General features: G+C 36.9%; 1 protein-coding gene across 6 annotated transcripts in view; it reads right to left on the bottom strand.

Moving 5' to 3' along the window:
• rptor (regulatory associated protein of MTOR, complex 1) overlaps positions 1-16,871 on the bottom strand; it is a 60,097-nt gene that overhangs the window by 17,849 nt on the left and 25,377 nt on the right. For 4 of the 6 annotated variants that reach the window (XM_079460346.1, XM_079460348.1, XM_079460351.1 and 1 more), the window contains exons 15-29: positions 16,403-16,477; positions 14,502-14,567; positions 13,773-13,964; positions 13,513-13,653; positions 12,623-12,743; positions 12,307-12,447; positions 12,070-12,225; positions 8,804-8,922; positions 7,444-7,547; positions 6,980-7,196; positions 5,252-5,362; positions 3,883-3,988; positions 1,494-1,608; positions 1,059-1,183; positions 881-982 (exon numbers count right to left, since the gene is read on the bottom strand). In XM_079460346.1, coding sequence (XP_079316472.1) covers positions 881-982; positions 1,059-1,183; positions 1,494-1,608; positions 3,883-3,988; positions 5,252-5,362; positions 6,980-7,196; positions 7,444-7,547; positions 8,804-8,922; positions 12,070-12,225; positions 12,307-12,447; positions 12,623-12,743; positions 13,513-13,653; positions 13,773-13,964; positions 14,502-14,567; positions 16,403-16,477 — 1,891 coding nt within the window. The remainder of the gene's footprint in view (positions 1-880; positions 983-1,058; positions 1,184-1,493; positions 1,609-3,882; positions 3,989-5,251; positions 5,363-6,979; positions 7,197-7,443; positions 7,548-8,803; positions 8,923-12,069; positions 12,226-12,306; positions 12,448-12,622; positions 12,744-13,512; positions 13,654-13,772; positions 13,965-14,501; positions 14,568-16,402; positions 16,478-16,871) is intronic. The other 2 variants (XM_079460347.1, XM_079460349.1) reach the window with 1 other exon arrangement.

Below are 16,871 nucleotides of genomic sequence, written 5' to 3'. Positions count from 1 at the left end.
ATTTCCATGTAAGCTGAAAAGCCATGTCTGGTAGAATATGATACCAGTTTTATTGACATTTTACTTAAGAGTGGTGGCAGTTCTATTCAGACACACCAAAAGACGCAAATGGGAGAGCGAGCAGGTGCGCTTATTAAGCTACAAAGACACAGCTTTAGGACTCAGCTGGTGAGTATTCACCTAGGCTGTGTTTGAAATTTCCCCCAATACCCTAATATATTGTGCACTATTTGAGGAGACATCCATGTTTAGGGGTGTTCGAATTCAAAGTGGACATTATCGAGTGCACTAACCAAAGTAGGACCTTAAAAATCACTAAATATTTATTCTTAGAGAATTTTTCTTTACATTTTGGTGTGGTAAATGTCTATATACTCTTCCTAGGGGACCCATGCCACTGCCACTTGGTCAACATTATGGCCATATAAACATGCTTTCCTGTAGCTCAGTGGTTAGAGCATGGCGCTACCAACACAAATATCATGGGTTCGAACCCAGGGATTGCACATACTCTGTTACAAATCTATAGTACTGTAAAATGCAATGTTAGTTGCTTTATATAAAATCATCTGCCGCATGTGTAAATGGCCACACATTTATTTAAATGCCACGATAAAGTGAAACCGAAAATGTCTCAATCTTACAAACACTGAGTGATTTTAATCAAACTTAAGTTATAAGTTTGCTTATAGAGTAGACATTTTCTAAATACATCACAACCATGGATATAAACACAACTGCTCATTTGAAGACCCTAAATGAACCTAGACCTACTCCAACTCGAAGCATTATGGCATGCAGGACATTGGACTGGCAGAGGATGAATGGACAAAATATTCTAAAGAGACAAAAAGTTGAATATGTGCCTGTGAAAGCAAACCTCGTGTGGTGGGCATCATATCAGATAGACCCTGCCAAGCTGTCACCATCTCAGGATTCTTCTGGTCAGCAAAGTTTTTCCAAATTCTCAATGCCCCGTCATCTGCAAAAAGTTCAGGAAGTTCAGGAACAGCAGAGAAACTGACAAAGATAAGAGCAAATCATGGCTTGCAACAGACCAGTAGCAGTGAGGAGGAGAGAGGAGTCATGCCCATTCAGGTACTCCATAGCTGTGATGCGTGTGTACCGTGGGTTCCCATTGTAGAAATAATCAAGTCTCTCTCCTTTCTCCCAGTCCCAAAAACTATAAGAGAAATCATCATTTCAACCATCAAAATTAGGGAACCATCATCTCAACCAAACAAACATTGTAGTCAAATTGATTTAAACTTGGTTTAAAACAAGTTGGCCTCGAATATTCATGCAGACACGTTCAAAATGTTCATATTATGAAATAACGCAATAATTCCATGTACTCTATATGTTTCCTGTTTCTACTGTTCGTACTAATATTTATTTACAATAACTGTAATATTATTTTACAGTAACTGCTTTGCACTAATGAAAAATTGTAGAGCATCTTAGAATTACATTTATATTAAAAGTTTACTTACCAGATTGAGTCTTTGTCAGCTACAGCAATGCAGGTGTTAAATGGATGAAACTTAACCACTGATGGCACTCCTGGGTTTCTGTTGATGAAGATCTGATCATCTAACCTTGTCACTCCTAAAACTCACGAGTGAGATGGACATAAATATTGATCAGCTGATAAGACTGAACTTAGTTACTTTAGTAATAAACTTTAGATTCATATTTGGATATAGCAACCATTACAATGGGGTTGTACACTTCTAAGTCCACTATAGTGTAGGTAAATCATTTTGAAATGTAGGTCATATTAAAGGACAAACCAACAAATTAAGAGACCAAACAGAAGTTGTGTTGGCAACTTTAAAATGTACCACTGCAGTCTCAGATTTACACGTTTTTAAACAAAAAAACAACAACAAATGTACACTAGGTGAAAACTGTACAAAGTATACACAATGCAGTTAAACATATGCAGTTGATGTTATATTAGTGTCCAGTTTGGTTAAAATTTGGTGCGATTGAGTTTAAGTGCAGGGCAAAGGATGGAGTGGGGTTGTGCTGTGTAAAGTGTATCAGTTCTGGGTGTTCAGTGGTCAGTAAGGAAACGCTGTCCCTCAAACAGCTTGTGCAGGACCTAATGCCAATGAAAGCTAAAAAGAGAGCAGTCTGTGGCTTGAGAAGCTAGACCGAGTGAACACAGTTATGTTGTGAAGATTTGGATTACAACATATTAATTGTATTCACTGTGATTCATATTCATTGTGATCTAAATGTAGAGATGTATAACAAATACTATAATACTACAGTATTTTGTCGTCTGAGGTTTATAGTTAACGGGAATTTTATTTTGGAGGGTGATCGTAAACTGTGCATCCCATTCATCCAATCATTCCTATCGAATAGACATGGATGCTTTTACAATTCTAAGAAATAAAAAATAAAATCGAGACGAGCCAAATCTAGTAAACTGTTAAGACATGGAAACTATAGGTTTACTGATATCAGTAAGGAACTCAGCTTTATTTGTAGGGAAGTGAGGATAACCTGCAATGCTCTCTCTCTCTCTCTCTCTCTCTCTCTCTCTCTCTCTCATTGGCATTCGGTACACTGTGCGGCACTTCCGTTGGAACACTTTATATCACTTGCAAAATCATAGTTTTACACGCAAATTCATAGTTTTGGTCGCAAATGAGACCGTTTTCGTTGCTTTTGCATTACACAATGCCAGCCTTCACAGATGCAAACAATGCAAGTGTTCACAAAAACATCACACTGCCAGCTCCTTCATGACAGTTATTTGTAGGGAAAATTATTAAAATGTTAAAATATCATTAGAGAAATACATGACGTTCAGTCGTTAACTGAACATCTTAGTTTCAGCCATTATTTTAGCTTGCAGACTGTGTAAACATCTGTTTTAACCATTATGTGAAGAATTATGATCTCAAGAGTAAGTCATATGATTTTACACTGTTTACCTTACTACTTCACATTTTAAATGTCTTCGCATCAAATTAAGAATTTAGAAGTTAATTAAGCTTAAATTTTAAGTAACATGAACTCAACCACTTGACAAAATGTTAAATAGTAAGTTGAAATGACATGTAAATCTAATTTGATTATACTTAGTTTTATTCCCTTAAATAACGTGCGCTCAAACACATCTTGAAATTCCATGACATCAAGGTACACTTCGGCCTCTCGTCAAAATTCTTGTCCAATCATCAGGACATGATAAAGTTCATCCACATGCTGTTTTGAATGATTTTTCTTTTTAAGTTTTATGACGGTTGGCCAAGCAACTTCTGTTGCTTCTTCCGCTTTAGGAGAAAGAGCACACCCATCAATGCGTTTCGTTTAGTTCGGTATATAGAATTTCACCTGTATTTGTTTGTTCACTGCAGTTTGGTGATATAAATATAAACGGTGGATATAATACCAGATTTGCAGATCATTTGAAACTGATAGATGTTGCAATCCCTGCGCTAGAAGGTGCAGTCATGAACCACGGACAAGGTAATTGACACAAATTAATTAACAGATATGCAAGAATAATGTAATGATGTAAGGTGTGCTTTCTTTAGTGCCACCCACTGCACTCCTTCAGGAGCTTGACTGTTTTCGGAAATAATCCTACAGCTGTTTCTGTCTTTTATACATGTGTTTGCATGCATGAAATTTCACGTCTTTGTCACTTTGTGAGGTATTTGGTAAACAGGGTAAAAGAGCAAACAAACGTTTAAAGAATGAATAATACACAACATGGATGTCATGCAGTTCAGTATTCAGCATATCGGACAAACGTAAAAAAACATTCTTAAGGAAGTTAGAAAATGAATGTTAATAGAGTTACTGTTGATGAATAATTGCTTTAAGGATTCAACATTTGAAAAAAAACATCAGCTGCACCTCTTTTAGTGACACACTGGCTTTGCCTCCGTACTCGAGTGTTACGTAAAAATCGCCATTCCCTCTCTTTACGGACCTGACTTTCCGAATCATGCTCTTCTGGAATCTGAAAGAGAGAAGGAATAACCTGAAACCAAAACACACATCAAACACACATGCATTTGATTTTGAACATAGACAATCTAGTGATCTCTCACGTAAAATATCAAATGGTTTTGAATCTGTGATCTCACTATGCTTTTACAAATCTTAATCTGTTTTTAAATCTCTTAATCTGTGGCTGACATTCCTCCCCTGAAACACTGTCTCTTCATGTAGATGATTAATAAAAGGTAATAAAAAGGGGAAGGAGAATCACAGCTCTACAGCTTCGTATACATAGCCTAGTGAGACACTATTGTTTGTTTTCTATGTACGTAAATCAAGCAGAAAGCTAACATGTATAATGCGTATTATATTGTATAATATAGCCTACATGTATAATATTGACTACTGTGAGATGACCAGATCTCTGAAATAAAAAACAAAAGTTTGTACTCATTATGAAGAGGAACTGTGTCCAAAGATGTTCTGGCTGTTATTAATGATGGCATACTAAACCAATTTGTTTTTTTTTGCGAAAACATTGACCATGCCTAGCCTATTTAATCCTCCGTAGTCGCTGAGGATGCTACAATTTAGATTTCAAAGTAAAGTTTCTGAATAACCTTTAGTCTAGGCCCTCAGATGCAATTTTGTCTGCTTTTAGTTAAATAAAATGGATTCACCTTTGTTGATAGAACTACAACAGTAGTGATCTTAACAAAGAGCACCAATTATGCGGTGGAGCAATGTGACTTTTCGGTCAAACCGTTTCATTTCCAAAAAGAGATGATAAAAATCTGACAATTCTTTTATTGATGTGACAATCACTTGACACTATTGACTATAATCCCCAAATGGGCATTTAAACCACCAAATATTGACATTTGCGACATCAGTATGATGAAAAACTTGGAACACAATGAGGCCACAATTAGAGGCCAAAGTCACAAAACAGGGCAAATTAGCGTAAGGGGCAATTAAAAAACGCAGATGGGAGTGGAAATTTCTGTCACTAATTTACTCAATTACACATAAAAAAGAAAACAGCGCAATATTGTCATTTTGATAATGACAAACACAAAAACAGGGCAAATTAGCATTGGGCCATACTCTTTTGGGGGCGTAAAATAATGGCGCTAATACCATTATATTCCCTGCACCCATACATTTTGCAACGGAAACTCCTACAAATACATATGCGATACGGTCAACCGCAAAAACAATTGTGCCTTTTTTAGTGCGTGTCTTTAGTCAATTCTGAGTGCAGTAACTGTGCAGTAAATACCTTCATGACAGGCTGAGCGAAGTATTTTGCACTCCAGTCACACACACCCGTCTGGAGACTAACACTGATAAAACCCCTGTGAGTGCCCGTCTCATCTCCATCCTCAGCAGTCTAGGACACACACAAAAGACAATAAGACTAGTGACTTCGGATAAAATGTTAACTGAAAAAGAAAACAGGAATATATATATGCAGTTTTAATAGCAACGTTTTACAAATCACAGAGAGTAGTTTGACTGTACACACTTCCAGGGAAAAATTACCTTTTCACAGTTTGATCTCATTGCTCATTGTCTACAGAATACTTGAGACAATTTTAATGCCATGTATATGAAATTTAAAACCATGTTTGTAATGGAAATACACATTACATAAACATTACTTTACATATATACAGCAACAGAAAAATGACCACTGCAAAGAATTTAGCAGGTAGTTGGGTAGGAACTGTATTTTTTTGTAACATTGTGTCTACAACGGACATGGGAACAAGTAACAATGTGTCTACACAGGCAGTGAACGTGTGTAGACGCAAAGTCATAGCAGGGGTATGATAATATTAGTATTAAAAAAAGATTTACAAGATTTCACTTGTGAAAATGCCTGGACAGTGACTTGCTGTCTTTCCAAGCTGAGGAAGGTGGCAACATAATATAATGAAAGTCTTATAAAGTACTTCTTATAAAAGCAGTCCTCGCTGTGGCATTAAATTAGTGTTGGGCGATATTCTCAGAATAGTCAGATCGTTCTATCACCATCCTGTGGATAGCCGACACACAATAGTATTGAGGGATGGGCAGGTTATGCATTTATCTATGACAAGTTGGATTTGTTGACAAAAAAACTAAAGCAAAGGTGGTTAGACAATGCCCTGCGAATTAGCGTGTGAGTTTAGGGAAGCTGGCATCATTGCTACTTCCCGCGGCAGGCTTTTCCACGAGAGAAAGTAAACTATTGCTGTAATCCGCATTAATCCGAATGCGTCACTGATGCCCGCATGCACTGTAATTGCTTGATTGTGCAAGCAAAAGGGAACAACTCGTGTGCTGGTTTTATAACCTGAGGAATAGGAATTCCGGCAAGGAAAACCCGGAGCTGTGTGCATTACAGGCTCTCTCATGCATGGAAAACTCTAACCTCGCACATTATAAACAGACTCTGGCGCGAGGAAAATGTCTGACTATCGTCGATACGTGAAAGTATCTTCAATTGGAACAACCCAAACGTATGCAAAGTGACATGTCGCTTGTCTTTAATACGCATGAGTATCTCTCTGTTCCGACTGTGAGTTGACACTCCCGGATTTTGAGTGGGCTTGTTACTTTGGCTCCATGCATTGTTTAAAGTTGTCACCTAAGTGCCCCCTCTCCATTTCAGGGGCTATATGTGTTATATATTGGTTTATGTCTATTTATCTACACTATATATGATTATATTGGTATGTGTACCCTATCAATTATGATCGCAATAACTCTACTACTAGATTAATTTATACTGTCTAAGTGTAACTGCGGCATGACTGACATATTATGTAGGTGACTGCAGGGGATGGAGATTGTTAAAACATGAAATATTGTGTAAAATGGAGACATTTGTAAAGTGTGAATTAGAATAAAACAGAATTAAAAGTGTGAATTCTTTTTTTAAGAACTAATGTATTAGTATTATTACTAATGTAATACAAACCAATGGAATATAATATAATATAATGACATAATATAGGTGTACCTGATCTGGGCCCTTGTCAAACATCTTTCTAGTACGTGGGAACTGCTGCGAGTGGGGTGCCTGGCCACCCAGCGTTGGAGTGTATGTTGGACGAGCAGGTGGCCCATCCCGGACAGGGGCTTTGGGCACCTCATTGGTGAGGCTGGAACTAGAGGCTCCAGGCACAGGTGGGGATCCGCTGGAAGGAGATGAAGAACGTTTGGATCTGTGGGAAGTACTACACCACCAACAAGCAGCACCAAAACAATGATTAATGTGCTGTGAAAGAACATTGCATGCAATGCAACGCAGCATGTGTTAAAACAAAACCAAAAGCAGTAGCCAAGCTCACAACATACACATTCTTAATCTGCAGGTTAATAATCATTTTCGATATTTTCCCAGCTATTTTGTAGGCCATTATCTGGTCTCACTGCTAATTTAAAAAACAATGAAATGCATATCTAAGCATGTATGCAGCTTACCCAGCCTGATGTATAAGTGTTCCTTTGCTGGTAGGGCTGGCAGGAGCTGATTGGGTTAGAGATCCAGAGTCTAAAATTCTTTGTGTCCGAGCATTCATGGTGGCCTGAAAACACATGAACAGAAATTCTAAGTATTATAACCGTGGGTTGATTTTTATATGAGGATAACACTGCTCTTTGTTGAAAAAAAAGTCAAAAACCACCACCTCCCTTACCAGCCCACAAAAAATATTTGTGTATAATTAAAACATTTTTGCATGGAAATCATCACTGTCAGATGAAATTCATGATATTTCATAATTTGTTCATGAATTACATTTTTAAGTATTTTTTTGGATCTGTCTGTGATTTGGCAGGATTGTGCTTGTTTGTGTATGACAATACTCAACGCATTGCGGAATCCTGTTATTTAAATCCAGTATGTCATCTGGCTGTTCTGCGTGTCTGAGCGAATGAAGTGCACACTTTAACATACTACACGAGTGATGCTCATGGATTTGTCTGTGTCTGCACTGTATGAGGATTTAAACACGTGAACTTCATCTCCGGAGTTGCTCTGAGAGTTTATTTCACGAGCATTTTACTGTTTGACTGCAGCTATCGTCAAGCACACACTCAAACTCAAGCATCTTCCCGACGATCCGTCAAAATAAAAGTCCTGTAAGCTTGAACACTCAGATGGAAAAATACCGCAGTTTTTGCTAAAGGAAACTGTAGTACCCTTATAGTAAATTGATAATGTTGTATACCATAGTAAGGTTCAAAAACACTGTAGCATCTAGGAATTTTACTGCAGTTTATTATGGCAGATATCACTATAGTATATTACAGTAATTTACGTGGACAGATTCTCTATTCTCTATTGTATAGCAAAAAAATGAAATGTCCCTAATATAATCCATCTGTTTGTATCATTAATATAATTTGTCAGTTACCTACCTACTCCTGTAATGAACTGCACTAGCATATTTTTCTAATGACGACACAGATGTTTTATACTTGTGTTACAAATGTTTGGCTTCTGTGGCACCAGTGTTCTGTGCAAAGAATGTTGACGTACAGTCCTGACACTAATAATAATCACTGCTTACTTTTGTTCTATAGCAATCATGGAGAGTATTAACACATTTAGGTGGCCGCAGCGGACACTGGGTAAAAAACTTATAAGTAAACTTGATCATATTAACAATTTCTTTACCAATATCCAAATGGCAACCACATGACAATGCTTAATGTCAAGCCCTGTGTAAAAATCAAGTGAAAATACTGTATCTATCCAGGAGACCAAGACAACATCAAGGGCTGGAGTGAACAGGTAAAATACAATAGGCTTAAATGGATATGTAAAGGTGGTCTGTACCTTGTATGCAATGTTGTTGAGGACCCTCATGGCCAGATCAGAGACATCTGGAAACGGATCTGCTGCAAGATGCAGTAGTACCCTCCAAATCTGAGTATAAACACTGTTAAAAGACACACCTGGAAAGATAACACACAAGTAGTGTAAATTCCATAGCTTAAGTCTCTCACTTGATGTACAAAGAGTATGGAGTTAAATTCTAAAATGAATTAAAAGATAATCTGAGTAAAGTGATCTCTAGGCATCCATTTCCAAAAGGTAAAATGGCAATACAATGCTAAAGGAGCAAAAACAAAATAATACACAGCACTTAAAAGTCATTCAATAATCTATTCTGAATTTAAAAGAGAATATATGTATACACTAAAAACAAACAAGTCTTTCTTTTTTACAGTAAAATACAGAAATGTGTGATTCATAAATTAATAAGAGAAGTAGATTATGGACTTAACACCAGTTATTTAACAAGCCATGAATGAAACGTGAGAAAAGACTAAACACATTCTAAAATTATATTATTTCTAAAACCAGCCTATATTTAGCAATAGGTCAAACCCAAATGTCCTCATTTTTGTATACACGTTAAATAAAATTTACCAATATATCATTTTAAGACCCCTACTATATATGTTAGTGTTCATCGTTATTATTAACCCTCTGGGACTCTTCGTTTAGGGGTCACACTTGGCTCCTTCACGGTAAAAAGTTTCTTTTTACAGGAAAATTAATGTCATACATGTTTTTGATGGTACAAATTCATATTTATGCAATAATTATTATTACCCATTTTTACCCACCGAAAACTACATTTTATTTTAAATGTATTTTTAAAGAATGTTTTAATTAAAGCATTATTTAGGTTGAAACAGATACAAGGCAAAATATTTTTTTATTAGTGCCATCCGGTTTGTGGCATGTGTAATGGAATAATCAATTGGTTTCAGTATAGCCCTCTACAGAATAGTTTCTATAGAGGGCTATATTTTCTAGTTGTTCATACAGTATATGACTTAGGATTTGAATGTACATTTTGATATTATCAAAGATTTTTTATAAACTTCTTGTCAACTTATAGATATTTTTGGTTAGATAAGTACCAAGTTTTGCATTATGATAACCAAGAGTGTAACTCTGGTTTGAAAAGTGGGGGGGACACAAAATGGGGAGAAATGTTTTCGATTTGACACCCATTTCCTGGATTTACGCAAGTTTAGGCACTATGGTGATAAAAAGTCCATGAAATAAGGGATCTTCTGCATGAAGTCAGCAAAGTTTCGGATGGAGGGCAGCAAGTGATTTTCTCCATAGGGACTTCACCATCACAAACTCAAAAATACATGTTTTGCATCGTTTTTGATTGTTTAAATTTACTAAACAATAAAAACACCATGTTTATGTTTATGGAGGGGGAATTGCGAGAATTGACTCATAAAAAATGGTCTGAAACCCTGAATCTGCATCTGTTATCATGTTTAGGTTTGATATCAGTGATTGACAAAATAATTAATGTTTAATTTGGTTTCTGTGGTTGTTGTTTTGGTAAGTCAGGCTGTTTCCTTATAATGGAGTTTGAGTAAATGAACATCAATTACATTTTTGGGTAAACTAATGAATTTAAGGAATATAAAATACAATTAAGAAGACGATATCCCTTTTTATTAAATATAATAAAAACGCACAAATACTGGATGCAATATTTGTGTGCGTGTTTTAATATATGACGTATACAGCAACAAAAAACATAAAAAAGAAAAAATATGCAATAAATAACACAACAGAAATACAAAATAATGATTTGGTAAAATTAACCAATTATGATATGGTAAAAATCTGGCCCACAAAGAGAAGTAGTTGAAGACCCCTGTTTCCATTGTCACCCCTTGATTATTGTGCACTTTGTTTTTGCACAGTGTCTGATTTTTAGTTTGAACCACCAAAAGATTATTTGAGTTTTCATATTTCCAAAATTTATTTCCTATGTCGGGCATTTTCAAGTATGACAATTTTTTTGTGACAATTTAACATATGTGACATATGTAACAAAACCAGTGTGAAGTAGCACAGGAACATTTTTAGTAAAAGCCAAAAATATATTGTGTGGGTCAAAATTATAGATTTTTCTTTTGCTCCCAAAAACATTAGGATATTAAGTAAAGATCATGCTCCATTAAGATATTTTGAAAATTTTCAACCCAAAATATATAAAATCTTTATTTTTGTGAGTGGATTTCCTGTTACAGCGCCTCTGATTAACAACTTCAAAGGCAATTTTCTCAATATTTAGATTTTTTGCACCCTTTGATTCCAGCGTTTTACACTGTTGTATCTCCACCAGATATTGTCCAGGGTGTTGACTGTCATATACACGAAAATAACCAAAGAAGTCCCAGAGGTCAAGTACTTGAACATTATTGTATTTGAAAGGATTTTATTATTTTTATTATTCTTTTTGTGGACTAAAAGTGTGCCACTTTAAAATGTGGATTTTATTTCTCTGGCAACCTTCTGCAGTAGATTTTGCTTCAATGTTTAGTGTCATTATCCTGCTGCATCACCCATCTTCTTCTGAGCTTCAGTTTGCAGGCAACAACCTTGAGATTGTTTTGTAGGATTTTCTTGTAAACTTGGGAATTAATTTACTCTTCCACAAAGGCAAGCAGCCCAAGTCCAGAGACAGCAAAGCAAAGCAGCCCAAATCATGATGCTCCCTGAACCATAATTCACATTTGGGATGATGCTTCACGTCACATATAGCGATGCTGGTATTTTTTCATCTGCTCACTAGACATTTTCCCAGTAGCGTTGTGGCGTTTCAGGGTGATCTTTGGCAAACTTGCTGCAACGCCCAGACACAGTTTTTGTTTCCTAAGCTTCAGTACATAACAGCACTTTCGTCTGTCTTATGAATGTACTGCAAATGCTCTTAAGAACGCAGAAATGAGATAAAGAGCTCTCTGCTTGGAGCATGTCAGTCACGCTCGACAGAAAAGTGAGTGAAACACACACACGCACATATCTTTACCATATAATAGGTCATAAATAGCGGTTCGCTATGAGCCGCACCCCAGATCCCCCTTTTTAAGCGGACTCAGGTACACTTCGCGGGTGCACACCCTGGTTCGGAAGACAGCGTTCACATCACCCAAACGAACCAAAATCTGACATTACTCGAACCCGGGTGCGCACCAATAGTGCCAATGTGAAACCGCCCTTAGTGACACCAGACTAACTTGTAACTGTAAATGTTGTTAAAAAGGGCATCTTACCAATGAGAGAGTTTAAGGAAGAGTATGAGCTGACTCTCCTCATCTTGTCGATGGTTTCAAAGGACAGGAGGTATTCATCATTGTCAGGGCTACCCAGTGTACTGCTGGCACTGCTACTGGTGCTCAGGTTGCCTGGTGAAAATGCTGCCGGACCACCTATAAGCACATATAACACACATGTCTCAACTTCATCTAAAAAATGAAAATAAGTGATGTAAAGTCCAAAAATGGACTCACCCTCTTCGTTGAGGTTAAGATTCTGAAGACTCTTGTTAAGGGTTCGAGCAGTAGTCGCAGCTCTGAGGTTTGTGTAGGAGTTTACCGATCGTAAACGAGGTATGGCAGGGCTCTCCTTTACTGGTGTGACGTTTCCTGTCTCTAAACACAGTAAGATAAGGGGCAATGCTAGATGGGTGGGTGAACGATATGCATGTCCTATTTCTTCCCTTCATTTGCGAGTTAATACTAAAAGTCTATCTACAAAGGATAAAGTGACGGGAAGATTAAAAATGGGAAAGACAAAGGAAGTAAACGGTTGTGAAAGACAGGATACCTGTGGAATTGGCCGGTGAGGGCACAGCATAGTTCTTCTCTTCCTCTATGAACTGCAGAGCTACAGTACAGAAATTACTCTCATACTGCACCACCAGATGACTGAGAGCAACAACCAGCTCCTAAACATGGAGATAGACAGATAAACAAAAATCAAAGTCAAAACATGTAAACACAAGACACAAGAAACAAACAATACAGGTAAAAAATTGTGTATCAAGCAAAACAGAAACAATTAAGGACAACATGATTTGATTTGCAGTTTACATTTAAAGAGACCTTTTAAGGGACAGTTCACACAAAAATGAAAATGCTGGCATCATTTATTCACCCTCTTGTAATTTAAAACCAATATTACTTTCTTCTGTAGAACACGAATAAGGAAGGTATTTTGAAGAATGTTGGTAACCAAATAACGGCCGCAGTATTGAATGATTTTGTCTCCATCCAACAAAAGTAAATGGGTACCGCTTTTAAAGGGATACCCTACCAAAATGTGAAAATTCCATCATAATTTCTTCACCCTTAAGTTGTTCCAAACTTAAGATAAACAAAAAGAAATATATATAGAGAGAGAGATATTTGGAAAAATGTTAAGCAACTGACATTTCTGGCACATCAAAGTTTGTTCTGTTGAAAACCAAGAGATATTTTCCAGGATTTAGGAAAGCAAACAGTTCAAGGGCACCTATGATGACCCAGAAATGTCATTTGTTACATTCTTCAAATTATCTTTGTGTTCGGCAGAACAAAGAAATGTAAACAGGTTTGGAACAACTAGGGGGTGAGTAATTCATGGCACATTTTCCATTTTTGCGTGGAGTATCCCTTTAAGATTTTAAGGACGAAGCTGATAACAATGATAAAATCACGCCTGAAATGACGACTTACCTTCCTCACAATTGGACTGCCATCATTAATGAGTTGTGCTAGCATCATTGCCACATTATGATCGATGGTGGTGGAGTGGTCTGTTCTTTCGGCAGTATTACCCACGAATGTACCCAATGCAAACACAGCTGCACAACGCACCTGACAATGAGAAATGAGGGCACAAACTGCCTTGTCAGAGTCGTCTTTAAATTCTAACCATATAGGAAATGCTTAGGTCAGAAATAGAAGCACAGAAAAGACTAGCAAACTTCCAGAACCTCGGGTATGGGATCAGACAGGAGACTGTAAAGCTTCTCATGGGCACTATCTCGAACTCCACACCAGCGTGCAGAATCAAAGCTTTGCCAGATTCGGCCCAAACATATCGCCACCCACTGCCTGAGGAGAGGATGAGGGTCATTGAGCTGCTCCAGACAAATCGCAACCAGGTTACCTTGCAGACATGCCTCCTGAATGAGAAACAGACAGAGACCCACTTGTACCAAAATAGCATTTACAAAAACATACAGTGATACATACAGATTACGACCTTAGAAAGAAGTACTAGAAAATGTTCAAGAAACAACAACAACATTTCAGATGGGTGCTCTGTCTAAATGTAGTAAATTGTTAAACTGTAGTAAAAAACTGCATTATACAGATATCTAGGAATTTTATCTATCTCTATTACAGCAATGTTTTTATTAAATACTGACTCTTCTCACTGTAAATCCAATGCAATGTAAAGCCAAATCACACAATTTATGTGCGCGCTTCACATGATCATTGAGCTGGAAGTCTGTTTTGACTGTGCAATATCCTTACTAGATCCCAACAAAATTCCTGACATGTCCTTCGGAAGAGGCTACTCACCTATCGTTTTTGTGCATAAAGGGTTGACCCCCACAGCCCACAATTACAGTAATGATTAAAATAGGTGTCATTTGATATGATTGTTTGTGCGTGTTGATTCGGCACACTTTTCTGTGTATCATTCTCTTTCACACCTGTCCTGTGTTATAATTGTTGACAATCACAGCAAGAATGAAGACAGCCATGGTTCGATGCTCGGCCTAGAGAAAAAGAATCAAGAACAAATTCATAGTATATGTACAGGACTCGACATTAACTCTTGTCTGGGACAAGTGAATGTTTTGTATGGGCAATTTAGAGTGAGTTTTCCTTAACTTACAAAGCTAACAAAAAAAAACAGGTCTAAGAATAATAAGAATAGGCGCAACAGAGCTGCGTGTTTGTGTAAATTGCGTTTGTCGTTTTTGTTTGTGTGTGACAGAAATCAATGGATGCGGTATCCTGTTACTTAAATATGTCCTTAGGCTGTTCTGCGTGTCTGAGTGAATGAGGTGAACAGTTTAACATACTACACGAGTGATGCTCATGGATTTGTCTGTGTCTGCACTGTATGAGGATATAAACACATGAACTTCATCTCCAGAGTTGCTCTGAGAGTTTATTTCGCGAGCATTTTACTGTTTGACTGCAGCTATCGTCAAGCACACACTCAAACGCACTAACTTGAACACTCACACTGTAGTACTTGCTAAAGGAAATTGTAGTACCCTTGTAGTAAATTGTAGTACCCAGTAGCTTTCCTGTAGCTCAGTGGTTAGAGCATGGCACTAGCAATGCCAAGGTCTTGGGTTCGATCCCAGGGGATTAAACACACTTAGAAGCAACTGTAATGCAACTTACATAATGCAATGTAAGTCGCTTTGGATAAAAGCGTCTGCCAAATGCATGAATGTAGCACTGACACTAATAATAATTACTTCTTGCCTTTGTTCTATAGCAGTCATCCTCAATAAGCGGACCGCGGTCCAGATCCGGACCTTTGCCGAAATACATTCTCAGGAACATTATGTCATTGATCTTTTGCCCCTATATCCTCGAATATCTTTATTTAGTGCTAAACGCACTTCATTTGAACCCTTTTCCGCTCCGTGCGCGCTGCTTCTCTCCCGCCAAAGACGCGCCGCATGAAGAGCAGCAAACACGTACTTATTTTAACAACACTGGTGCAAACACGCAGAGCCGGTAAATGGACACACAACAGTAAACAAACTGCAGCGAATATTAAAGCATTTTTATCCGTCAGTCTGTTTGCTATATGTCTCCATCCTTTCAACCATATTTGTGATATTTTACTAACCATAACGGTTTTATCTGCATTTAGCATTATTTGTCAGCATGTAAACATTTGTGACCCTGTGAAAACTGTGAGACTAACATCTCATAATCGAATTGATTTCACTAAGATTTTGGTTTTATTCAGTCAATACTGAAGATATTGTTTTATTTCACAGAATATTCTGTAGGATGAGTTTATGAAAGACTTTTGCTGGGTTTTCACAAGCAGGTTCACATTTTTTAATTGACAATATATTAATTGGGAAATTATTTAAAGATAGAAGTTCTTGTATGAGAGTGAAAGGGTGAAAATTGCATGGAAAAGCTAATTCAGTTTTCTGTTTATGATTTTAATTGTTACATTACATTTGCTGTTTGCATGTTGTCAGTAGTTTTTTATTTACAAATATTAATTATAAGACTTCTATTAAGAAGGCATTCCCCTAAAGCCACAGAACCTATACAAAGGATCATATATTTTATACAGCATGGGCTAAATTGATTAAATATTTATTTATTTAATAAAAACATATTGTCCGGACCTCCGTTTGGAAGAAAATATAAAGACTAGACCTCTTTAAACTTTAATTGAATACCCCTGTTCTATAGCAATACCCCTGTTCAAAGCTCTGATTTACCATTTTCAACAAAATGAATTAAATATGTGTAATTTAATTGTATTATCATTGATGTTTCACTGTCAGTATATCATATGAATACTGCAATTAAAAAAAGTGAAAAATTATCGTAAGATACTCACAGGCATGTATGGGTCAGCCAGCACTGATAGGAAATACTTGTGACCATTGTCTTTTACAAGATCAGCTTGACAAGACTGGAAAAAAAGAAAAAAGGTAAATCATTGAAAGAGTTGACCAAAAAACACTTATATCTAACAATTCAGCAATTTGATATTAATACGGATGTTTTTGGAACAGAATTTTGTGTTAATACAGTCACACACACCACTGTGAAACTGCACCACTATTCAACACATGATTGAGATACCAGTGATGGACATTTACAACTAAGAGTGATAATATGGGCATCAAAAAAACATTATGAATCCCCTATCCAGCCGATCACTTGGACATACATCAATGTGATCATCACGTGATACACTAAATCGGACTAAATTAACAGAAAATATCTTTGGGAAAATTATTACATCATTTGGAAAACATATTTGTTTACATGGAGGGGCGTTGTTTATGATCTATACTGCAGCC

This window comes from Barbatula barbatula (genome assembly GCF_947034865.1).
Source record: "Barbatula barbatula genome assembly, chromosome: 7".
Lineage (NCBI taxonomy): Eukaryota > Metazoa > Chordata > Actinopteri > Cypriniformes > Nemacheilidae > Barbatula > Barbatula barbatula.
This window is presented reverse-complemented; position numbering and strand designations above follow the sequence as displayed.